General features: G+C 37.7%; 2 protein-coding genes across 2 annotated transcripts in view; one reads left to right on the top strand and one right to left on the bottom strand.

Annotated features, from left to right (window-relative positions):
• The window catches only part of LOC110044735 (uncharacterized), a 35,212-nt gene that overhangs the window by 7,899 nt on the left and 823 nt on the right, over positions 1-26,490 (bottom strand). Inside the window, exon 2 of the mRNA XM_089281559.1 lies at positions 1,466-4,809. Within this exon, the coding sequence (XP_089137685.1) occupies positions 1,466-1,949 (484 nt within the window). The 5' untranslated portion in view covers positions 1,950-4,809. The remainder of the gene's footprint in view (positions 1-1,465; positions 4,810-26,490) is intronic.
• The window catches only part of LOC110044832 (A disintegrin and metalloproteinase with thrombospondin motifs 9-like), a 75,478-nt gene continuing 57,075 nt past the window's right edge, over positions 8,088-26,490 (top strand). The window contains exon 1 of the mRNA XM_089281557.1: positions 8,088-8,271. The gene's annotated coding sequence lies outside the window, so the exon portion shown is untranslated. The remainder of the gene's footprint in view (positions 8,272-26,490) is intronic.

Below are 26,490 nucleotides of genomic sequence, written 5' to 3'. Positions count from 1 at the left end.
AAGCAAAATTTCTTAGCCTAGGTCTTTTTCAAGCTCTTAGTTTGCCCTGATTCAAAACCATTTCATACCAGAGCAGAAACGCCACCTGCGACTAAACTATAGGGCTTTGAAAGCGAGATTATTTACAATACATACAAATTAAACATGATTTAGAAGTTACGAGAAGCATCTGTAAATACTTTTACTTTTGTCTCCTCACGCACACAACTGATCTCCGCGGGGTAGAACCCCGCCTAAAATAAAAGAAATATTGCGGCTTTCCGTTCCCTGCCCCGCCCGATGGGTTAAACCCCATAGCAATTTCTAGCGCTCCGGCATTCTGGTCCAAAACCGCCGCCTCTGTACGAAACAAAGACAACTAGAGACTGTCAAGCTGAGAAGTCCAGCTACATGCGGAGAGCTGCTCCATGCCTGGGAAATATTTTTCAGTTTAAAATGATCATCAATTAAATCGGGATGATATGCAACTGTACTAAAAAGCGTTGACGGTGAAGTGACGTTTTCTGTTCTCTCGCAACTAATCAAAAAAGATCCTTAGGGAATTTGCATGGATTTGAAAAGCGATCGAAAACAGGCTCGTTCTTTTCTTTCAAATCCTGTAATAAATTATGTAACCAATACCGATAGTTTTACTTTTGATAAATTAATAGAGATGGTGAATTTTAAGCTCGGTAATGAAATGTGAAGGTGAATTAATCAACATGACACGAGCGTGGGACAAAGTATGCAGGACACCTGTCATACATGAACTCAGTTAAATGAACTCGCTCTCCATGAATTTTCGTAGCTCAGTGGATAGAGCGCCCGCCCGGTGTTCGGGAGGTCATGGGTTCGATTCCTGTCGGGGACTCAGAATTTTTCTTTGTCCCACGCTCGTGTCATGTTGATTAATTCACCTTCACATTTCAGTTTTACTTTTGTTTTTAGTTGCTAGCGTTTCTTAAAGCCATTTAATTTAGACAACCATAGCCTCTGGATCGTCATTCGTCCATTGTAATGGAAGTAGCTGAGAGTTAAAAGCGAAAAGTGCACGAGAGTTTATTCTGTTCACAGCCGGCGAGCCTTAGCCAAAAGGGCGAAAACTCTCGACTATCTTGAAACAGAGTAAAATGCGATAGGAACACATGGGAATCGCCAAGAGCGCATGGGAATTTGGGCCCAAATAAACTAGAACGAAATTTTGGGTCGGCTTGTCAACTCTCCCTTGTTCTCGTTTCGGTACGGGCGTTACTGCGTGTAGCTGCAAATTTTCTCAGCGCGTTCCATTCTTGTATCATGTACCGACGAAAAAGTCAAACAAGCAGGTTATGAGAAAAAAGGATTTAATCACAAAATGTGTGAAATGTTATCAACTACAATCTGCATAATTTCTCCTGGCTGCTATATAAGAAATGCACTGATTATAGTACGGAGAATTTGCAGTTTGATGTCTTGCTCCAGCTTAAAGGAAAACTGAATTACCTACCTTCCATGTCTTTCACCATCTGCGCCTTGGCGTCTTTCGTTCTTTCCAGTTCTTCGCTCAACTCTCCAATTTCATTTTCCTTCGCTTCCGCAATCAACTTTTGTTGATCAATTTGACTCAGCAAACCAGAATTCTTATCTTCTTCGTCCTTCAGCTTGGCTTTCGCTTTTCGCAATTGTTCCTCGAGCAATCCTATTTTGTTGTCTTTAGCTTTGAGATCCACTTGAGTTTTTTCCTCTTGGCTCTCAAGATCGGAACATTGTCGCGTCAGTTCTTGAATTTCACGCCGGAGATTCGAGTTTGAAGCTTTTTCCTCGGCGTTCAGCTGCTTCTGTTTCTGGAGAGTAGACGCCACGCTCTCCAGTTGAAGCTGCTGTTGTTGTTTGCTTTTGCGGAGATTTTCCGCATCGTTTTCCAACTCGCTAATCTTTCTCAGCGCGGTGGTAGGTAAATCCAGCTTCCATTCATCTCTAGCCCAGCTCATGATGCAGAACTGAGTCCACTAGCTGTCAATTATCAGAGTTATATCCTTGAAAAACAAGCGAAACTTCTCTTTGACTTAATTTGTGTTTGTGTTTCGTTGAACTGGCATTCTGACGTTATGAATGGCTTGCGTTTATCTCGTTTGAACTGCGCGCGCTCGCTATGTTCGCCCTTACATGCGCGCTTATTTCCACACGGGCTTATTTACGACGCATATTTGGATGGGACAACCAAGTATGGATTTGGACCGAACTAGTCTGATGATAGGGGCCTTTGCGAAGTTTTCGGTGGATCGCAGAGTAAACGCGTAGAAGTAATGGACCAATAACAAAAACGAAATCTGTTTTCGGAGTGAACAAAAAACGCGCGCTTTGTGTGCAGGGGACAGTTATGCAGTTTTCATTAAATCGCCTGGAATCATTGCGCACTTGTTGGAAATCAAAGCGTTATACAGCTGAGAGGTCTCTCAAATCAACAGCTCATCTTTTGGTTTTCCCTGATGAGCGGGAAGTGACAAAGCGTGCAAAATATCACCGCCTTTCATCGCTCCCGGTCAGTTTTTGGTGTATACACAGGAGAGGTCAAAGCAGCCAGGAACAATGCGAGGCGACCGTATTTGAAGTCTGGTGTTCTTTAGCCAGACAAACAAACGTCGCTCTCGCTTGTTATCGATAGATGTGAACGCAAGAGAGCGACGACTTTTTTTTTCTCTCGCCTCCTTTTTTTTTTTCTTTTTTTCCTCACTGTATAATTATAGAAAGCAGGGCAATTGTATATGCATGGCAGTCGTGGCTTGAAGGTGGAAAAGTTAATTGATTCCTAGTTGTACTCTACAAGAGGGCCCCACTGAACTAACACCGCACATTCGCCAATATGGGATTGAAGCCAAGCAGACCTCTATTCTACGTCGGTAACTTTGAGTTTTTCATCACTTGTAGAAACGATGAAGGCTCCGGCGTTGAGTCGAAAAACCAGTAATGATAGGTGCTATCAACACACTTGATTTTTGGCTGATCCTACAGAAAGGGGCGCACTTCAGCGTTGGGTCGCAAACTCATACTCTTTTTAGAAACATATTGTCTGTCAACGCGCGTCACCTTTAATTTCGGTAAAATCAAAATGTGTCTTCAAAATAGATGATTCCGATCGACCGCAAGCGAAACTCTGACGGCGTCCCGTTTGGTCAACTATAAGCTGACATTAATTTCATATTTATCATAGAACTGTTATATGTTGTTATGATCCTGCAAACACAAGTCACTGGATTTTTGACCACAATAAACATGAAAATATGTGCGTGATAGCGGTCTAACTAGTTTTGCGCACTTGAGATTTTGGCAAATACAGAAACAAATGAGACATTATACGTTTCCGTCTACATGTCGAGACACACGTAAGAGTTCGCAATAACGTCTCGTAGTGAAAAAACACGTCTATTTAATTTTAGTATTGCAACTTTAATTTCCGATCGCGGTCACGAAAGCTAAATAGATCGTGTTTTATTTTACTGCAAGACGACCAGCGAAAATTTTTTTTCTTCGGTAATTCATTGCTTTGTGGCGTTGTTTGTATAACTGTATCATCCAGTCCAGAGCTCTTGAAGTTTTTTTTTTTTTTTTTTTTTTGTGACTGATGTTGTAGTTGAGGTGATATTCAGGTTAGGAGCCCAATAGATAGTAGCCAGAAGATAAATGAGGTACCCTGCCTTAATTCACTTTCAACAAGTGTCTAGAAACAAGAGTGTCTAGCTGTAAATTAATACTCGACGAAGTGTAATATATAAATTACTTCTCCCAACTGATATCAGATCATGAAAACAGACACGCGTCGCTTTTTAGTCACGTTAGATTGAAACAACGAAACCTTTTCTTTCTTCGTGAGATACAGAAATTCATAAATCTTTGTGTAGTTTGAGAAATAGCGAGTAGACTAAATTCTAAGAGCTTAAGAAAATGTCTGTTAATGATCCGTGATTCGTTGATCTAGGATCTAGGAATCAATCTATTTATATACTTTTTCTCTAAAGTGGTACTTTAGACACTCGTCAACTTTAATGCCCGCAGAGAAAACGTGGAGACAGATTTTAATACACGTCTCTATAAATAACAGTTTCGAAACAGTTCGTTCATGCATCTTCTTCGTGCTAAAACCTCGACAGCCTTTGGTCGGGAACTCGAATGGTTTTCTTTGTGTTGTGAGGGATTTTAAAATGTCGTTGTCTATGTGAACTCTTGTCACTTATCTCACTCTCAGTTAGTGTGAAAAATCTCCGTGGCCGACAGGGGTCGATACTAAATATTATTATATGGCTTGCTCCGTGAGCGGGCAAGATGAATCAAATCCTGCGCTATGATTGGCTACCCGAGCGGGCAAGATGAAGCTATCTTGCCCGCTCGGGACTACCCGCCGTGTCCCGCAAGAAAAATTTCTCCGAAAGCCATATGATAAATCCTTTATTGACCAAGCTTGTTCGGTCAAGATGGCTGGATATTGGCCAAGTTCTTTTTTTGCGTGTTTATGGACCGAGACGAGACGCAAAAAAAGAACGAGGCCAATATCCAGCCATCTTGACCGAACAAGCTTGGTCAATAACCCATTTTCTTCCAGCAAAAGCTCCAAGATATTTTACGTTTGCAATATCTATCTAGACCAAAATCAAACCACATCACCGAAGGAAACGTTTTGAAGCAGAATGGAAACCATTTGAAAACTCCCACGCACAGCAACACGAAACATTGAGAAACTATTGATAAACTATTGAAATTCAGGAAAACCATTTGTAACACAGATTGGAAACCATTTGCACAACTCCTACATTTCCAGAATCTTTTCTTTTCCAAAATGACTCAGTTAGCGTTGTTCTGCAAATATTAAAAAAGAGAATTAGAACAGCAAAGATTAAGAAATTAAATGAATCATGCACGCATGTACCAAATATGTAATGAGTCGTAGAGACTGTCATAAATGTACGCAATATAACAGTGAATTTTCTTTGATATCAAAGTAACAAAATTTCAAGCGCGAAGGGGGAAACATTCTACAAACGACATTTCATTTCCCTTGAACCCTAACGGAAGACCCGACCCGTTAATTACGAAGGTTTAAAATCAAAGCGAACAACTTTAATATAAGGATTATTGTAAACAAATAAATAAACTTTTGTTTTCCAAACACCGATCGAACTCTGCGTAGGTGATTTAAACCTAATTTGAATCGGACTTCGCACGCGCGGAAATAAACCTGAAACTCCTTTCTACAGTTTTCAAATTATTTTGGTCATTACATCATCATAGTTAAATTAAACTTCGCTAAGTTTTCACCTTCTTCCCTGCATTTCCGATTTTATTTTGTCACGTAGGATTTTGCCAACAAAGCGTTTCTAAAGCGGCAGGAATTTAGTCATGATATTTATAAATTTGTTCTTAATTATGGTTTGTAGCAATTGTGTTCAACATTTCCGTGAACTGACAATCTATTCAACCAGTGATATTGGTTACAAATGTCCCTTTTATTGTGGTTATATAGATCAAATCTCTTGCAAAGATGTTAATTTTAGCTCGGTCAAGTTGGCGCATTTTCGGAAAAGGACTTTTTAACCACAAAAGCCATGTTTTGTTTCCACAAAATTGCGACTTGAAATTGAAAAATCGCCCTTCACTTCCCGACCAAAAACCCATGCATGGTAAAATATAATTTTATGCTCATGTACAAAACTGACTCACGAAAGCACTAGATGGAAACATTTTCTAAAGAGAGCGTATTTGGCGTTTTGTGGACGAAGTATGGTAGTCGAGGATTTTTTTTCTAGCAAACTGCGTTAAATTTTGTGACCTAAGATTTCGCAATTGTGACTTTATACTATAGCAATTACTCCAAATACCTTTACCATACTGATTTCAATGTCGTCTGCATTGTTATACTTCTCAAATTTCCTTTGCTGTTGAGAGATTTGACTCGAATTAAATGACTTTTTCCCCGTACAACATGACAGAATTTGATGCACTTATTTGACGTTTTATTGTGTTGATTTTACACATTCACTTTATTGTCTTGAGCTTGTGTAATAATAAATTATGACCCTTGCAAGGAAGAGAAATGCTAAATTCAACCTCTGATGACAAGGGCATTCTTTTCAGATTGTTTGTTGTAAATCGCCGGGTTGGTCTTCTTTTTACAGCTTTTCATCAAATTCATAAAAAGCCATCGATGTATACATTTTTGCGGTAATGTGTTTAAACGGTGAATACCTTTTAACGAAAATAATCGCCCCATAAAGTAGGTTTTCTAATGCAGTTTACCTGTACTTTCAGAAGAAAGAAAGGTCTTTGAAGATCTTTGAATAACAATCTTAGAAGCTCTAAACCTTTTGAAGGCTTTCTGAAGTTTTTGCAAGTCTTTCTCGTCCACAGCTAAGTCGGAAAAATGATTTCCTTCTCAGGACATCATGCATGAATTATCTATGTGGGTGAAGTTTCGTGTTTGGCAACCGTAGTTAATATAATGTGTTTTCCGCGGTGGCTATTTAATCGCAACTTGCACCTTTCCAACAACAGAGAGGGCGTGCCAAACCAATTGAGTGGAGTGTCTTTATCGGACTAGATCTTGTCAACGAACGAGAAGACTTCTCTAATGGCGTGAGAAATATCAGAAGTTAATATGAAAGGTAATACATTTCATGACTTCTTCTAAATGTCTCGTCTATTATCGTTGAACTGAAGAGCACAGATCTCAGAGCTGGCACGAAAACTCGCCAGCCAGCCTCCACGACACTGAATTGTTCCTCAGCTAACACTTGTAGGTTAGTGTCTCAATGTTGTTACATTGTAAAATTTGATAACCATTTGCTAGATAGGAAGTACATAGATATAAATCTTTCAAAGGGACGAACTGTGCAAGGTGAGAAAACAATTGAAGCTGTAAAATGTGAGGGGAGGGGGGAATTAGGAATAAGTTTCGTAGTCGTACATTGACACAACACGCGATCTATCAACCATTCTTTGAGTTTCTGAGCGACTGACTTCGAAATGCGGCGAAATTGAATGTCGAAACTCCGAATCAGTCAGCTGAACCCAAGATATAGCTTCTGTCGTCAGACTACAATCCTATGAAAGATAAACAAGCGTCGAAGACGTTTCACTGACTCTTGAGTGAATCAAGTAGTTTATGTTAAACTTAGTAAAATCTTCGTCACGCTTATAACATATCTTAATTTAACCGTTTCGTTTTAATTTTTATGTTAACACCTTCGCATGTTTTCGCATGTTGAGACACAGCTTTATTAAATGGGCTTTGTCTCTTTGTAGGCTTGGGAATTTTTTTGTGTCGGCAGAGGTTGTGAAAACCGCAAACATTTCTCTTGTCACTCAAACGCGAGCGATATAAAAGGTTCCCGGGGTCTGGCACTTAAAACGCAATGTCCGTTTGATCAAAGCTTTATCAAAAGCAGGACAAAAATACATAGCTATTTATTATTAGCTGGCCTTTCATGTAGTCGTTATCAGTCCGTCATCTTTTCAGGTAATTTCAGACATGTAGGTGGTAAACAAATTTGGCGGAGCCTCTCGACGGGAAAAGTTTCGCGCGAATTTTGGGTGCACAACCTCCGTGTAGGTGGTCAACTGAATAAATTCTCTTTTTCCATTGTTAAAGTTTGTTACACGAGCCATATAATCAGTAATTTAAAAACAGAAACCATTCGGAAAGGCTTGGAGTTAACGCCTCAAAGAATATCTTTTTGTAGAAGGTATGGGACTTCAATTTCCAAACGACAGACCTTGTCCGCATAATAATGACACCAACGCTACTGGTTTCTCCCAGAAACTATTGGAAATTATTATTGTAACTGGGGGATTTCAAGCGTTGAAACTAAGCAAAACCGCCGGAGGGTTACAGAAAAACAAAACAACTCGGACGAGAGGGCATCTCTTTATTTAAGGACACCGCAAGAATTCTGCGTGTTTCTACGACAAGAAATGCGCGTCACAGCGGATTAAGGAAATCTTTTCGCTTCCTTCCTCAATAAGTGTTACAAAATGCCAAGCCCGCCCTCTTGAAAAGCTAGCGTCAAAATAGCTATAAATCGTAACAGGGTAATTTACCGTCAAATCACTCGTGAAACCATTAGCGATAAGTATACACTGTGGAAAATTTATCAACGCCGGCAAATAATTTGAATTTACATTCGCACCCTCGTTATAGGGTTCATTTCGAGTGGCTGTGTGGTGTCAACGTTGGATTTATGAGGCGAGTGCGGTTGAATTGGAGTGTACTGATCTGTAGGAAACCCCAGAGAGACAATCTTTAGGGGACATTTACACAAGAGGGTAAGTAAAGTTCCTTTGTTTTCAACGGTAACAGCGGCAAGGTAGAAGCAAATATTGGGTGGATAATTTATTATTAGATTGAGCTTTCAGCGGCGAGACATTAACTGGGTTGTAGCTAGGAGAGGTTTATAATGCCGAGTTTTGAACGTTCAGGATTTATTTCTTCAGAGCGGACAGCACGTGCAAGATTTCACTGAAAGCGTGCTCTTGTGAGCGAGTAAACCCTTGAAAAGCGTCACTCTCCCTCTCTAGCTTTATATAAGCCCGTCTTGAGATGCCCCAACTACGCACTTACTTAAATAACACACCGCAATAAATTTGCCCTTATTTCGCGAGGCTCCACTCAATAAAAAGTTCACCATTCGATCTAGATATTGTTAGTAACAGTTGAATCGAGTATCGTAGCGTAAAAATTTATTGCGACGTTTTGACCTCAGTACAATGTTCTGCCCACACGACAGGGAAATTGCGTTAACCGGGAAAGGTTTATATGTCTACTTGCGCGGGTGTACAAAGACAAGATGTTGGCTGTTTGCACGAGTAGGTTTGTAAGCGGTCAATATGCCCTTTAATTACCTGGAGACGGTCGACTATTTGACTCCAGACCAAGAACTATCTGCAATATCAGTAGACAACATAACCGACCTCCCTATTATCTAACTGAAAGAGATAAGGTGACGAAACAATTAGCTTCGGGGAAGGGAACTTCGCCTCTTGCGTACGAACTACACGAAGAATTTGATTGCTTTCTGGATCGAAATACCGTAACAGATCCCCAGGAGACTTGAACTCATAAAACTAAATGAATTATCGTCTCAAAAACTGACACATAGAGACCAGTTTGATACACATGAAATTATGGGCGTGTAACAGGGTGCGTTAATAAGTTTTATGCCCTTGGCTAAGTTTTATACTCAGTACAGTACAATTCTGTCCGCATTGGTTAGCAATACACAATAACGGGTAATTATGTTGAGTTTATTTGCATAAACTCGCAGATTTTTATCTTAAAAACCGCTTATAGACATTGCACGCTTGGCTAGAGTTCTCTCTAAATAGCAAAAAAAAACCTGGTTTCCTGTAGAGTATCGAAGTTAGAGGAAACTTGTGAATAATTTTTCTGGTTTAACCAAAAAAGAAAGCGCAAAATTAACAGAGGTCTTGTTTTCCCAGGCTGAAGAAATGTTTGAAACAAGATACAATACAACAGAGTAATTCAAACTCAAATCGAAGCACATTGTTTAAGAAAACAAGTTTCCATTGTGAAGGTGACGAGAAAAAATGTAAATTGTTCGTAAGCGCTTTGTCTGTGTCGATCTGTGTTTGTTATTAATCAGCGTGAATCGAGTAAGCATTGAAGGTTTACAAGTAAGGCCAACTCGTAGCATAAATTACACACGAAAGTGCCCGTTGTTGCAAAAAATTGGGTTCTTGTCTTAAGTTTTAACAAAAAGGAATTTGTAGTAAAATGGAGCTCACAATTTTACTTCCTCGACTGTTTCTCTGGCAGACGAATTATTTGCCTTTTTTTACAGCTCCGCGTTTCCGGAATGAATCAACCATTTACTCTCAAATCAAAGGTCATCAAAAATGATCGATTTTATTTCCTATTTCAACGAGACAATGAGAACACGAAAAACTATGATTACTAAAATAAACCAAACCTCGAGTTAGATCCGAAGGGGAAAATGCCTGTTAAATTTAAACTCCGTTCTCGATATCATGTTTTGAACTAAATCAACCGCATCTACATGAACCAACGTAAAACATGATTGATTTTTATGCGTTGTTGAGCATTAATGCGAGCACAGACGGTAACAACCAGTGATGGAATTCATTAATTATAATTCTATGATATCATGTTCCTGACAAGAACGCGATCCTGAATTATGTCTTTTTGCCAACGTTTATAACCCAACACTGTGCAATTTTGTCCTGGTATTTCCGAACAAACGACAAAACGTGAAAGAAGCTGTATTAAAACTTTCGGAAATTTAATTAAGGCAACAAGTTTGCGGAACCATATCAACAACTTTGTCAATTAAAAAAAATTTTCGTGTTTTTAAGGATCTTATTTGACCGGTTTTATTTTTTCACGAAACTTCTAGCAGATCTTATTACGATTACTACCCGGTATGACGGTAGCAGGGCATTTAAGTTTCCGTCTAAGCAAATATTTTAACGCACGGGAATTTCTTGTCGACTTTTCGTCTTCTGGAGCACTCGACGAAAACATTGTCAAAAGCCGGATTAAGCATCACGTCATATTATGTCTCCATGTCGTTTGCTCGCATAAACTAGAATTGCAATTTGATCTTTTCGGATGAAACACTGGATCACAAAAAAATAGCTAAATTTTACTACCTGATGATCGCTGTAACCCTAAACCCTTCTTTTAATAACTGAATGGCAAAGAGAGATTTTCTAGAAAATAAACTTACCATTATTAGTTTTCAAAAAGTTTTAGTTGATCAAATATCAAGAAATCATTCAAACTGAGGAAAGGAGGAGTTTTTGCGTAATTTTTCAGTGCAACGACTGTATTTTCCGAAAACAAAGCGCGGCAAATTAAAATTGTCCCGTGGTATTAGCACTGAGTAAGATCACAGTCATTTTTAGTCGTTAAAACTGGTTTTATTTTTTCATTAATAATATAACAATAATGGTAAAAACAACAATATTTAAGAGGGTAACACCACAAAATCTATTGCGTACCTTTTTTACGGATATTTTTTTTTTTTTATGTTCGTAGTGCGTATATCGCGATGTATGCCTCGTAAACAGGTGTGACACTTAAATGTCACTTGTTTCCGGCGGAAACCGGAATGAGGTGTGTTTAACCACAACTTCCAAACGAAATACGAGCGTGAGTATGTAGTGCGCTTGTTTACGTTCTGTGGCGAAGCAGCTTGAGTATAAAACTGGAGACCAAGCGACTAAGCACTCTCAAGTGTTGACAACAAAACAAGAAGTTGTATAGCAACGTTTAAAAATAGCCAAATGGACATTTTTGAACAGAAAATTCTACGCGCAGAACAGCGCGCGAAAATGTGGAGAAAAACGAAAAGCGCGCGATAATGTGGGCGCAGCTCGTTTAGCAACGTGTTGACCCGTGTTGGGCTCTAAATGTGATTGGACGCAAGAATATGTACGCATTATTGATTCTTATTGGCTTGTAATATTAGTATATATGGCATGCTCCGATACTTTGTTTTGAATTGCAACAAGAAATAAGTTCGTCAAATGATCGTAACGTGTAGAAGATCACAAAAACGTCTGTGGATATTCTGTAGATCAGGCGAAGGCCTCCCAAAATCCTTCAGGACAGCTTCAATGCGCGCGCACAAATTTTTTGTTTGTGATATGCTCTAACGTCGTGAAATAATCAATGCATGAAAAGAAAAAAATAGAAAGGATTAAAGGATACAATAGAAAACAATACAATAAATACAATAGAAATGATACCTTTAGCTAGCTTTAATACCAGGAAAAGCTCAATTTATTGTCTTTCTTTTCAATGCGTGATGCCAGATTGAACTTGAAGCGTCTTTAAGCCTTTACAAAATAAAAGGCTGGTTTCTTTTCTTGTCACAATACACGCTCAAGGCTAGCAGTCGATTATTTTTTTTTATTTTTTATTTTTTATTTTTTGGCATTTAAATAAAATTGTTTACAATAACTGCAGTATTCCCTGTCTGTAATAAATATAAATATCTTATTATATAAGTTATTCTTTGTTGTTATTTGCAGAAATTCAAAGTTATGAATCTCTGTACATAAAGATTAGTTTCTCTTTAAGACAAAGCACAATGTTATCTTCACAAAAGACCTTGCGAAAGACCATGGTTGTCAAACTTTTAATCAGTTATGCCTTTGTCAAAAATATTTTATGTTGAAAAGTGCTAATTCCCAAAGTTTTCGAGACCTTGGCTAGCTTATCAGTTTGAATATTGGTAGAGATCACGAAACCTGGGTCTATCTCAGCAAAAAATCTGTTATACTGTAGAGAGATTATCCAAAGGTCTTCCTTAATGTCTGTAAAATGAGGGTTATTTATGACGTCAGTGTTTGCGTGAGCACGACATGTGGAGCTGGTTGCGTGTGTAACTACAGCCATGCCATCCTTTACCGAACTGGGAGAGAAGCCTGTGAAAACGGTGTGAAAGTTGTGCAAATGCCCTCAAATATCCAATGTTCTCCGACAGCCAACAGGGTATGAGAAAACCAGAGATGCTTGTATTATTATAAGGTCAGATTTAGCCTATGCATACGTTTAATTTAGTTAGACTCAATCGAAAATATTCAATTGTTGACAAGGTATCTTTTTTCTCGCAGGTCATTACTAACAAAGTTTCCACTTTGGAAAACTCGAACGTTTCTTTCAAGTTATAAAAAAATTCTTTGATAAGCTTGCAGACCTTTTTGAATCCACAATTTTAAATCATTCATTTATTCCTTTCAATATCTCTGTGATATTTTTCTATATTATAATATGAACAGATTATTCAAATAATTTTTAGGTCAGCCAATGTAAAATCGTTTATTTATTGTGGCAAATTTTGTTCTGAAATTTGTCATACATAGTAACTGCAGTCACTCAAGAGAGAGGGTTTTGCTTTACGCTTAAGATTAGTTTTTAGCGATCGCTGTACTTTAAATTTTTGTGTTATTTGCACATTAATTTAATTCTCTTTCGGCGTGATGACGAATTTTCTTGAAATTATGCAAGTGCGAGTGTACCAAAAGCGAACAGTGACACCATAATTTAAGTCCCATTTTCGGATTTCTTCGATGCTGGGGTTCCTAAGAAACTCAGTGGCAGGCTTCTGCCCACAAACACGAATCGCTAGGCAACGTATTTCATTCTTTTACTGGAATGGAATGCAATCTCGTTGTTAGCATGTATCACTGCGGTAATGACATGCTAAGGAAGGGGGGGGGGGGCAGTCTAACGTCCTAGGCCACCCTACCACAAAACCAAATTGAGACAAATTTAGACCCAATACAACGCCAATACAGTGATGAGCCATTTATAGATATCCGTGAAGTTTTATATACTTTTTGCGGGCCTGACCATGATTTTAATATCGTAATTAAAGGTTTGGATGTTTGCAAAATGACATTGCCTGTACAAGGAATCAATGTGTTTTTGTTTCTGCGGTTTCATTTTCGCTTCCTTAATTGCTTGTATAGAAGCAGAAGTACTCAAATATAACTGTGAGAAGAAGTGACTCCCATACAGAGAAGTCAGTATTTGTTTTGACATATTACGGTAAAGACTTCGCTTATTGGTGATCTCGAGTAGGATTTCATCGCTTAAACGTTGAGGTAAGCAGATGAGATAAAGCAGAAACGATTTATAGCCTAAGATTGCTTTAACACGAGGTATAAATGATTATCGCCACGTTTACATCATTTTTTACTTAACATAACATCATATATTACGGTAAGTTTTTTTGCCTTAATTAATTCCTCTATAGAAATTCAGTGAAAACTCAGTGGTCCTTATATGCTGGCTTATAGTGATGCATAGACTCGAAGATGTTTGGAGCCATCGTTCGCCAAATTATTCTAGTAATTTCAATGTTCGCATGTGGTTTAGATATTCATTCATGTAAAAGTTCATGTTCGCTCTCACCAAGAGAAAATGAGGTCATGGTCTCTCGCTCTCACATAAAGCCGAGACTTTCCATTCTGCATGGTAAAAGGCTGCAGGTATTTATTCTAACGTAACCTCGGATACAAACGAGTATTTACTTATCAATTTCTTGGCGCAAAAACACACTTGAGTTAGCTTACACAAAAAAACACCCTCATGAAAATATACTGATTTAAAAGTAGCAGTCATTAACTATATTACCGTAGAAACGAAACAGTAGATATTTAGAATTCTCCTTCGCCACAAACTGAAGAGAAAAGAAAACACAGGAAATTGTAAAAAAAAAACTGTAATTTGTCTTCTTTGCCACGATGGAACAGTGTAACAATACATCTTCTGTAGTAAAATGTGTGTAGTGACAATATATTTAACAGCATGCTGACTGTTTAGTCGTGACATCAAATACTTAACTTGCTCGATATAAATAGCACTTCGCCAGTCGCCGCCTTGCTAATTTCTGTGTAAGAATACACAATTACCAAACTTGGATATATTTTGCTACATTTTAGTTTTCCACTTACGAAAGGGCAAATTAGACTTTCTTCTGATAGCTTTAGCTTTGTTTGGGCACGCAATAAGGTAACTTTGTACCTATCACCCATCTCATAACCAGAGCCCGCGAACCCCAAACCAGCGGTCGGGTGACGCGGGCCTGAGCAAAGTGACACGACAGCGCATGCGTCAAGGTTTGCAACATATCTTCTCGACCTAAAATATTTGCGAAAGTTATGGCGATCTTGTTCGTAATTCCTCTCGATCTTTCTCAGTCGTAACCACATTTGTTGATTATACCTATTTGGTTTTCTTTATAGACCCTTTTCATAAATGGCTGCCAATTTAAAATTCTTTTGTATGTATTTAAATTAGCCTCACTAAACTCGTTTGGGAGTAAAAATTCTTTTGAATTAATACTTACAAAAGAATTTATAATTGGCAGCCATTTATGAAAAGGGTCTATTCATCGGTGGCTATAAAGGAAAAGCTGAATTCCGTAGTTACATAGAACAATGCCTTAATGAATCAATTAAGGCTTTCCGGTTTAAAAGAAGAAAGGTCAAACGTACAACGAATGTAGCTTCGTAATTTCACGAATTCTTTTGCAGTAAAAAGTGAGCAAGAACAAACCAAAAAAAATTAGCAAGTAAATTGAAAGAATCCTTCAAACCAACGTCAAGAACTTCTTTAATTTCTAACTTCTAACTAAAACCAACGTTTATGACGAGATTCGTTTTAAAAAGGGAAGAACTAGTAGAACCAGAATTATTCATGAATCCATCGCCTACAACAGCTGTTTGCATGGCATATTTAGCGTCAATATTTCTCAAGATTGACATGTAAATTCTCCGAAAGCGGAATTTGAGTAATTTTGAGACTTGCTTTCCTTTTCTTTATTCAAGTTTGTAGACATATTAAATATAGCTGCATTCAATTTCTTTATTACTGTGTTTAGGTCTTTGCATAGAAGAGCCACACCCAGTGGAATGCTAATAAACCTTTATTACTATTATTATTATTATATTATTATTATTATTATTATTATTATTATTTTAAGTCCTTAAAGTCTTGCCGCTTTTAACTTATGGTGCCGAGTTCAATCCATCCATTATTATTATTATTATTGTCATTATCATTATCATTATCATTATCATTATTATTATTATTGTCATTGTCATTATTATTATTATCATCCTCACGTAATGTTTGCTTAGAGTCCTTAGGGCCGAGACCAAACCATGGTCCTGAGGCACTAGGGGATAGCCAGTTTACAGCTTGATAGCACCCTCCTCCTTTCTTATTATTATTATTATCATTATCATTATCATTATCATTATCATTATCATTATCATTATCATTATCATTATCATTATCATTATCATTATCATTATCATTATCATTATCATTATCATTATCATTATCATTATCATTATCATTATCATTATCATTATCATTATCATTATCATTATCATTATCATTATCATTATCATTATTATTATTGTCATTATTAGTATCATTATTATTATTGTTGTTGTTGTTGTTGTTGTTGTTGTTATTCTTATAGTGATTGCAATACATTTTTTTTGAAGTCTGATCTGTGAACTTAGCGAAACATCAAGATCGACGATATCTCCGGGTTGATGATTCTCGTTATTCTCACTACCTGCTTTCTTGACAACAGACTGATACTATGAGGAAAAAAAAAATTTTAATCACACGTGGAAGCCCTTTCATGTGACATCACCCTGAGCCATGTCCGGTAGACGTAAACCACGACATTTCCCTTCATTGAATAATAATAATAATAATAATAATAATAATAATAATAATAATAATATAATAACTGTTATGCGTTTCAAAACATCAATATGTCTACCGTGAAAGTTTCAAATTAACATCATCATCATCGTCATCATAATCATCATCGTCATCATCATCACATGCTGCAAAATTATTAATACTTTCACTCTCCCTAGATGTAAAACCTGTTTCCCGCTTACATAACTCGCAAAAAATTTCGGGCGTTAAAATTCAGGACGTCTTATTTCGGGCGTTTAATTTTCGGAAACTTTTTAAACCATTTCGAACAAATTTCGGACAAAAATTTCAGACACTTTTCTGAAACATAGCTTAAGCAAATTTACGCGTACAAAACACGAGTTAGACTGAAACAACATCTGTGAAAATGAAAGTTTTACTGCAGCCTCAAGGTTTAAGAATACACAGACGAGAAAATAACACAAATTCTATCTAGACGTTACGCATGTCAAGTAGTGTCTCAACTAGAGTTCACCCCATAAAGGAAACTAAGAGCTTTGGAGCTACAATAGCTAAAAGTTTTATTAACTGTACTGTATAAGTAAATATTTCGGACATTTCAAAATTTCGGACGGTTTTACTTTCGGACCCTTTTTTGTCCCAAATTAAAATCGTCCCAAAATTTCTGCAAGTAATGTAGTTTGTGGCCATTCAAACGGTAATTTAAGAAGTTAAATGCTGGACCCACTAGAACCCCATCCGTCTTCTATCGTAAAATTGGTTAAATGAGTATTTTGGAATTTTCAACTCTCACGAGTAGAAACATTTGACAATTTTGGTCAAAAATATTTAAAATATTTCCAAGAAAAGAGTCGACTGTACTTTTGTTAAAGCAGTCTGAAAGGCCATCTATGAGTAATTTAAGGATATATATGGCACATTGTTTCATAGTGGAATTCCATTCAATTTTGTCTCAATTTAGTTTTCAGCGATTATCTTCAATCTGATTAGAGTGTTTACATACACTAAGTTGAAATACATTAGCGGTTTAATAACATTAGCCGTGATAAACAATCGATAACTAGACTCAGTGGCGGAGAATTGACTTCTTTGGGAAAAGACACGTCTGGTCAGTCTAACCACAAAATACTGGGACACTCCCAAAAAATTAGATTATCCAATCACATTGTGGTGTTCTGTTTTTGCAAAGGAAAGAACTCGATTTAAAAGGCAACATGCCAGAAACTTCCTACTGTTAGAATCCATCCAAAATAAACATTCTTCAAGAGCCAGCTATTCTCTTTTCGTTTTAACAGCGCTAAACAGCTCGTTGTTGTTTTGAATGATGCATGTTTTTGTGGCCATGTGACTAATTATTGCAGCTTGATACGACAGCAGTTTAAAAGGTGGACGACCCATTAATTCCGAAACAGGACACTACGGAAATTGAACAAAGTCACAAGCAATTGAATGGGCTCCATGTTTCCTCAAACTCAATGAATAGAATTCAATTTGCGACTGACGCAAAGAAGGGTTTATTCATTACAAGCTTTGACGAGCTAAGATTACCGTTACGCTTATAAGAATGTGTAAGACCAAAGGTTTCTGCATTTATTTCTTCTGCACAAATAATACTGAACAAAGCTCGTGGACATTCTTTAGCTAGGTAAGCCGCCAGACCGTTTATACAAAACATCTGCTTTGTTTACATTCAATATTGATACTGTTGGTGGAAGTCAGAAGAGTGCATGATTTAACTTGTTTTAGCTAACGAAGACGAAAATTTACGACAGGGTTAGTCATTTTTGAGAGAAAATTATTCCTTCATGGATGGAAAAAGAAATAATATATGAAAGAAATTTTCACAGAGAAAAGTGAGATGATAATGTCTTTTAACCTTGTTGACACGAACGTGAAAGACATGCATTGAAAGGGTTGGTAAGTTTGATTTTATCTGATTTGTTCTCTGGGTGTTGTCCAAAGTGTAAGCAATTAGATGAAAGCAATCTTGCAAAAGCATGTTTTATATACAGGGTGGATATTTCAATTGTCTCATAACCTTACAATGTAGTGCACCGTGCTTCTGCGGCTGACACGTGATTTATTCAACGTTTGATCGGTCAAATAATCGCTTTCAGTGAATACGTCTATGTGGCGGTGGTTATAAACCAGAACAGGTTGTGTTGTTTTATCTTATCTCTCTTGATTCCCGATGTGGTGCCGGGTGCTTTTGCGTGCGATTAACTAAACTCTGATCATTTTATTGTTTTGTTGATGAGCTTAAACTGTTCATTGGGTCAAATCGCGCAAGGTTAAGTCTGTTAGCAGTCAGATGACATCTGAACGAGCATTACTTTCTCATGCGATATTGTTTAGTATACCGTAAAGAGTGGTTGTACCTTCTGAGTATCCGGATAAGACCCTGGTGTGTGACCATAGAGGTACTGAGCAGTACTTTCATGTGGTACTCTTTATTATGCTGTACAAGGTGGTTCTAACTTAAAGGCCACAGTGTGTCACCACTCGAATAAGCTTTTGAGCAGTACTTTCATGTTGTACTATTTATTGTGCTGTGCAAGGTGGGTCTCACTTTTAATAAGGTTTGTGGATGAAACCCTGGTGAGTGACCATTTAAATGAAGGCTATTGAGCAGTACTTACATGTGGTATTGCAAGGTTATTTGATTAACTTTCAGTGCCAAAAGTTGTGGGAGAGATTCCTAGTAAGTGATCCTGATTCAAATGAAAGCATTTGTTGAGTACATCCTTGTGGTTTCGTTCATTATTCTGTGAAGTAATTATAACAAGCGAGAAAGTTACCCATGAGCAACCTGTTAAAGTGGTTAGCATAATCGTTGAACGAGATCAGTCTGTCATTTTTACGGTTCCTGATGATAAGTTTCGTGTTTTGGTATTTGGCACTCAGCTGATAATGTTGCCCAAAGTGTGCTCACTATGAGCACTTTGGATGGGCAGTCTCTTAAGTGTGTGTGATAGTTCGGAGCTGTCAGCGAGTATTGTCAAAAATGCAACACAGGAAATGTTTAAACACCATTACCTGTTGCAGGAAGCTATCACACCAAATTATTCTAGACATTTTTCCTAAAAACAATTAAAATTTTTGAAAATTTCTAAGTCCAGTCTATCGTTAGATTTGAAAGCGTCCAAAGTTTATGCTTCCGAAGTTTGTTAAAAGCTTCCTTACCATTGTTAATCGTCTTCGCTTACTGTTTCCTGTCATTTTCCGAGCACTGTTTAGCGTACAAAACTGCGTTGCTGTCAGGTTTCCTGTTCTCTAGCTTTGCAATTGTCTTCTATTCTTTTACCATCACGAGGGAATGTTCGCAAGCTACTCACAGGCTAGATCTCTGTGAAAACTATTCACATGCTAAAATTAACATGATGCTTCAAAAGCAAACCACGACCAGAAAAGTCAAAGCTTTGTTTCAAACGACATTGAATGATACAAATTCTTTTAACATGGTTTAGTCGAAGGACGAATGCATTCTTGCGGTTGTTTCAACGCAGGCGCCATTTCCCTTCCCAGATGACGCCAACTGCGAGGTGAAGTTTACCTTACAACGGACATGCTATCAATTTGTCTGGCAATGTTATTAGTCGCGGTTTGAAAGATCCGGGTTGCCGTATATCCTCCAACATGTAACATGCAACAATGCAATGTAATCATTGAACCGTTCATTTTGGACGTCTCACGTGTCAGTTCCAGCTGACAATATTAAATAATCAGTTTTTAGTGGTACGTTTATTAGCACAACTTTAATTGTGGCATATTATCATACAAGTAGGCAACGAATTGGGAACAAAAGATTATCTGTTGTCACGTTTTATTAGATAAACCTGTAGACCATTTTGCGGTGTTTGGTATTGCCACCTTCAAATAGTGCAAATCCTCATGTGTAGGGCGTAAGTCGCCTTTTTTTAAAAGAACGTCGAGGCTGACAATTTACAAGATTACCAGGCACTGCTCGCAGCTTGCGATGAAGAGAGTGGAGAAAACACACTGAAAACGTGTCAGAACTGATCGCGAATTTTAGCTAAAAACTTTATTCCTAGTTTAAGCCGTTTCTTTAAGAGGTACAATGTCAGTTTATGAAAAATTGGTTGCAGTAAAATCAACCAAAACGGCGGCAGGGGAGTGACGATGTGGCGGTATGCATAGTGAAAATGCACTTTTTGTTCTCTGGTTGTAGGAAATCTCCGCACAAATAATGGAATAAGGCATCTCCAGATCTAAAACTTCCTTCTCAATTTACATTTGATTATGGGTGGTCCCCTGTGGAAGGCCCAAGTTTTGCTGGCGCGAGCCTAACAATTGAATCAAGACAAAACTGAGCACGTAGACATGTATTTCTGCATACCATGATTGCAGAGATTTGTGAGATTCTCGATTCAAAATTGCATGCAATAGTGGGGGGTTCAATTACTGACCGTGCAAATATAGCTTTTTTTCACGAAGAAGGCGACAGAAATTCTGGGTCAACCTGGGGCCACCCATATATAACAACCGTGTGTGCCATATCACTGGTATTGCCTACAGATATTGCTGATATTGCCTAAGCGTCTGCCGCAGCTGCAAGGAAGTTTCCAACCTTGTAAGCATCTCTCTGCAGGAAAGAAATTTTCCAGAGTGTGAGAGGTCCCCCTCTATTAAAAAGTTAGATTATGAGCTCGAGATTTCTAACGCGTGATAGGTGATGAGGATGCAGCCCGAGTCAACTATCGTGCATAGAAATCGAGAGCGAATAATCTAATTGTTTTAGTATGATTCTTTTAGTCGTGCAAAACGTTATCTAAATCCTTTTCACAAACACTGCGAAAACGCAAAGAATCGGCCGCCATTTTGTTAACACCGTACACTGCTAGGCTACTCACTATCTATCACAGAACAGGTAGCGAGTAGTGTAGCCAATCAGAGAACGACATTCGTGATAGAACGCTAGTAGATTTATACTAATAAGCGGTAAATGCAACACTACCTGTACAACAGACCCTTGAAAAAATGTCACTACCGCATGGAAAACAAAGTTTCGTGATGGAGAAGACGACTCAGAAGCCCTAAGAACACTTATGGTTGGCAGGTTTTTAACCACATGATACAAGCAGTCCACTTGGATTCAATTAGCTCTCACTCTACTTCAATCCCTTGCGTGTTTCACGGTTGGTTTTTTTCATAGGGTTAGGTTAAGTTTTTTTGAGAAAGTCGCCACTGAGACGGCGGTACTGTAATGTCTACTCGAACGAGCAGGAAACATGACCACAAAAGCAGAAAAAAGCACAGACATTTCTTTCGAGCTGTCTACAGCTATTCTCAAATTTTCCAGTACTGATTAATTCCTTTCTTCCCTTCACTTTCTACGTGTAAGAACACTTCAATCCCGCAGGCAGCGCATGCGATCTGTGCTCTTCAAGTGACGTGCTAATGACGTGAATCTATTTTTCCCAAGGAAAGAATGTCTTGGAGGAGAAAGTAGTATTACAATGCTGGCTTAGAAACAGGCTTTCGGGAATTTAGTTGTTTTACAGCTTTCTTAAAGCCTTTATTTTTTTTTTTACTGTGGTACCTTATCGGCACCGAGAAACGAGGGCTTAGGATCTAGTTACGGAAACAAGGTTGGAAAATCTCGTACATGCAGTGGAGTCCTGTGGAGAATTGAAGTGTGCAAGATTTTCTTGTTACAGAACGAGCCGATACCTTTGACACGCTGCAGAGCATGGAAATTTTTCTTATTTCCAGTTCAGTTTAGACCTTGGAGAACAAATCTTTATCAGATTCTTAAGCTATTTCCAATCATTTTGATGTCTGCAAGAAAATCTAGTTGTTACGAAGTAAGGTAGCGCTGTCCTGTTTGAAGACAAGCCACTGAAATTAAATTGGTTTATGGGATTTTGTAAATTTTACTGTAATTCAATAACTTTTTCATTTGATATGCTTAACTAGGCATGAACTAGCGGGTTTAAAAGTTCCGTACTCTTCTGAATCACAACCGGTTTAATGTTTTGTTTGCGACAGTCTTGGCGAACAGAACACAACTGAAAATGAAGACGGATCTAAACAACACCTAACCAACTTTTTTCTCGCCTTTATGTATTTCATTATTTTCAAAGGAATTCTCACTTATACGGACAGATTAAACTGAGAATTATGAAATTCATCCATTATGGAATCGAATAGCACCTTGATCTATACCATAATTCTCAGAACTAAATTTGAAGGACTGTATGTCATTAGTAAGGAGATTTTATGTATCGAACATGGCAACGTAAGGGCGCACGTGAGAAATGGGGATGTAATCGTTTGCGTGTATAAAGCGATAGAAATTCTCGGCATAACAACACTAGCGCCGGACATACAAAGTCATATTCATCCGGATTGAAAGTTCAATGCGATCAACTTCAGAAAATCTGTTATAGATACCTCCAAGTTAAGCGCTACCGACCATTAGGTATAGACAACAACTGCGCAATTCCTTTGTGCAATTCCCAGTCGTCTATGATTGGTTCGTCGATGACGACACAGTCAACCGCAAGGTGTAGTTACTGGCGCAATATTGAGGCTTTGTTCCTGAAAGGGGATGTTTTTGATAAAACGGTCCTTGTGTTATACGCCATTTTTAATTCGTTTGTTTGCTGGACGGATGGTCAACTTTTGTTATTTAATGCGGTAACCTTCAACTCCCACAGTTTGTTCAGTTCAAGTGGAATCAACTCGAAAATCTCTAAGGTGGGTATAAATAGGCCACATGCTTGTCAGAAAATTCTAGATTCAAAGGCGTTGAGTTTCGTGTTGCGTGCGTTAACAAAGTTTAAAGTTTGTATTATTAGCCTAGTCCGGTCTGCCATTAATATCAGAGCATTAAAAAGGCCGGGTTCTTAGCAAATCAGCTTACTAATAGTCGTCGGCTTACACTGATGACGAACCGAGTAGAAATCTGGTACACTGTAAATTGTCGTTAACATTAAAGTAAAACTGTTTTGGCTTGAATATAAACATTAGTACAACAGCCTAACACAACGAGGCAAGATTAAAACTATTTAATTACATAAATAACGAAAGTTCGCCGAGTACATGACGATTTGTTTAGCCATTAAGGGGGTAACTTATCGATAATATCTTATCTTGGTTTACTATCTTATAGCAAGATTTAAATTAAGGTATATTTATATATAGATATGAATTCAAATGTTCTCCATATTTTATTTTAAGACTTGTTTGGATCACGACCGACGAATTTAGGGGGAAGTAGTGAATAGATTCCATATCCCACACAAAGGGTGAAAAAACAAAATTACACAAGTCCATTTCCGATTGTCAGAACAACACAACGAATTGAAACCTTTGTTTTTAATACGAATGTCAAAATACAGAAACTTTTGGCGGCATATTTTGCCATATTCGCCCAGAATTCAGTCAGTCGCCACTTTGACTCAGAAATACATGATGCTCCTTCATATTAACTTCAACTAAGGCAGATTTTCTTGCCAATAAACTACCTAAATGGATAAGCTTTGTAAACCGCAAATACTTTTTCATTTGTTTCGAAAATACCATTTTAGAGGTTAGCGCCTTACCGCCAAATTATCCGACAAGAGAAAATCGTATCGGTTTACTTTACGTTCGATTTAATTCGAGGGCGTTTGCAAGTTTAAATTTAATTCGCGCACATGTTAGGCTGCTAATTGGCAATTGAAGCGAACTGGCTCATTCTTGAAATCGCTGCTCCGCTATTTAAAGACTTCTGCCTAAATATCTACACAGATAATATCCATCACTCCACATGAGGCTCCAAGATGATTTTAATTTAGTTTGTTGTCGAAGTGCACGACACAGCAGAATATAAATATAAACATCGCGCCTTTGACAACGTGTGCAGCAAAAAAAGGAACAAGAAAACAGAATTGGTAATACGTGTTGTACATCGAGCAGGAACCTTCCCTGACCGCTAAAACCAACGCCTCAGGTAAGTTACGGATATCCAAGTGTCTTGGCTAACCTGACCAGATTCCTTCACATTAAAAAGACCGAATGCAGAAAGATACTGTTATGTCTTTGGGAGCGATGCTATTACCAGTTATCTCGTACCAAATGGATCAGGATTTCGCGTGATTAGAAAGATTACAGCTTTGATTTTCTGCTTCTTTTCAAGGACAAAATGCGCGGAGTTTTTTAAACGCAGATCGATGAAGAAGAGGATGAAATTTATAGGAAGTGGAATTTAAAGAATATTAAAAGAGCTTATGGCATGTGATATTCGTAGCAGCAATGTATACCACAGTTTCGTTTACAGAAATGACAGATGAGTATTTTACGATATGTCTGTTTGAAAGTGTTTGTTTTAAAGGGCTTTTACTGAGAAGAAAGCGCGCGCTATCAAACTTCTTTTCCACCACGTGATCAAAATTTAAATTCTCCACAAAAATAAACGGTATGCAATCAAGCATGTTGGACAATGAGGATACAGAGAATGATCACCAAGAAGTAGTCATTAAAGTGATAGACAGTGCAATTCTCCCAACTCGAGCTACTTAGAATATATGGAGACATGTAATGTCTCCATACTCAATTTTTATTGTATTTTAGATTTTAATGTATTTTAAAGGTTTAACATTTATTTTCTCAGAGGACCCTCCTGAAAACCACCTTATGGTGATTGGAGGCTTCCTCTTAAAATATAATGTATTATTATTATTGTTGTTGTTGTTGTTGTTGTTGTTGTTGTTGTTGTTATTATTATTGTTATTATAATGAGAACTTAAATGTTGGTATAAATCTGACTTGGCAACAAACGTGAATTGTATTTTTTTTTTTTTTTTTTTTTTTCATGGTTCCAAGCCAAATAGACGACAAAACGTTTTTCACCGAACCACGCTCGAAGCTCGAAAACCAAACTGTTTTGTTTTTATGATAAAACGTTATCTTAATATCGGACATGCTGTTAAAAAGAACCTAAACTGTCAATTGCATAACCACAGTGTCTATATGAGGTCAATGGCTGAGAATTTTTTACTGAACTCCTAGCTTTTTCGGTGCAAACAAAACAAAATTTTTCGGCTATGGCCGCAACAGCTAGTAATTCGATTTTAAGGTTTGGCAAGAATAATGACTTTTGCACAAATCGGCTTTTTTGTCATTTGAGAGACACAAAATCTGCGGTCGTTTTGCAAAGAAATTTTTCGCGCTTTGCCGCGAACGACCAAACGCTGGCCGCTCTCGCCGATGTGAATTCTTGAAATGTTTCGCTTTGCTTAAACGACTGAAGAAAAGCGCCCTCTAAGATGGTAAGTAGGTAAAACACATGTCAATTGAACAGTTATGAAGGGCAGACAGGATTTCTAAGGCGATGAGCTCAAACATAATCCCTGGACCAATCGAGAAGGTTTTTAAAGTATTCTACTGACGACAAATCCGCTAACCGTTTGGCCGTACATGTAGTGATGTCCACGTGGAAAATTGCGCGCGCTCAGTTTTTCAGTCGACGAATCGCGGTACATATATTTTTTCTCCAAACTTTCTGTAAAATTCTCTACTTTCTTTTCAGTAGAGATACAAAGCTGAACTTGGTCGATCCGCGGTACGCACGGTCATATTTTGAAGGAAATCGATATATGGCAAATTGTTTCCGGTTTCGTTTGACGAAAGGAATGACTATGCGACAACAGAGAGATTATGTCCAAAGGTCCGCGATGCGAGACACTGATGTCCGAGCTAAAAGGTCAGATCGGAAATACAAACTGAGGATATTTTTTCTTTCAACCTTATGTGCAAGCTTGCTACAATATTGCTACCACTTCGCCTCTTTTAAAACTGAAATCTCGGTCATGTCATATTTTAATGTGCATTTCATTCATATAAACGCATTTTAAATCGATTTCATCTGTGGCTAATTTGATCATACCGAGGTATTTTTAAACAGTTAATGTGAGAGCTCATTCTCCACGACCATAATAAGAAATTTTCGTCCTCGAGCATGTGTTGTTGATGTAAATATAGCAGGTTTCATTGTAGAATTCCAAGATTGCATTAATGTTTCAATTAGAAGGGTTTCCGTCGTTGAACGATTTGCGATAAACAAAAACAACTTTTCCAGCTTGGTCGATCCGTATTTTCATCCATAAAAGGCCGGGTATTAATTTTCGAGTTTTCCTCTTTCTCTAAAAGAATTTGATTCGTTTTGACAGAGTATTCAAGCTCTGGTTTACTGATTTGTAGAGAGCGGTTAAAATATTCCTGATCGAATAACAAGTGATATGAATTCACAATATTGAACTTATTATTTAACCCTGTAAGAT

Source organism: Orbicella faveolata, unplaced genomic scaffold (assembly GCF_042242905.1).
Source record: "Orbicella faveolata isolate gen_17 unplaced genomic scaffold, um_ofav_v1 contig_48, whole genome shotgun sequence".
Classification (NCBI taxonomy): domain Eukaryota; kingdom Metazoa; phylum Cnidaria; class Anthozoa; order Scleractinia; family Merulinidae; genus Orbicella; species Orbicella faveolata.
This window is presented reverse-complemented; position numbering and strand designations above follow the sequence as displayed.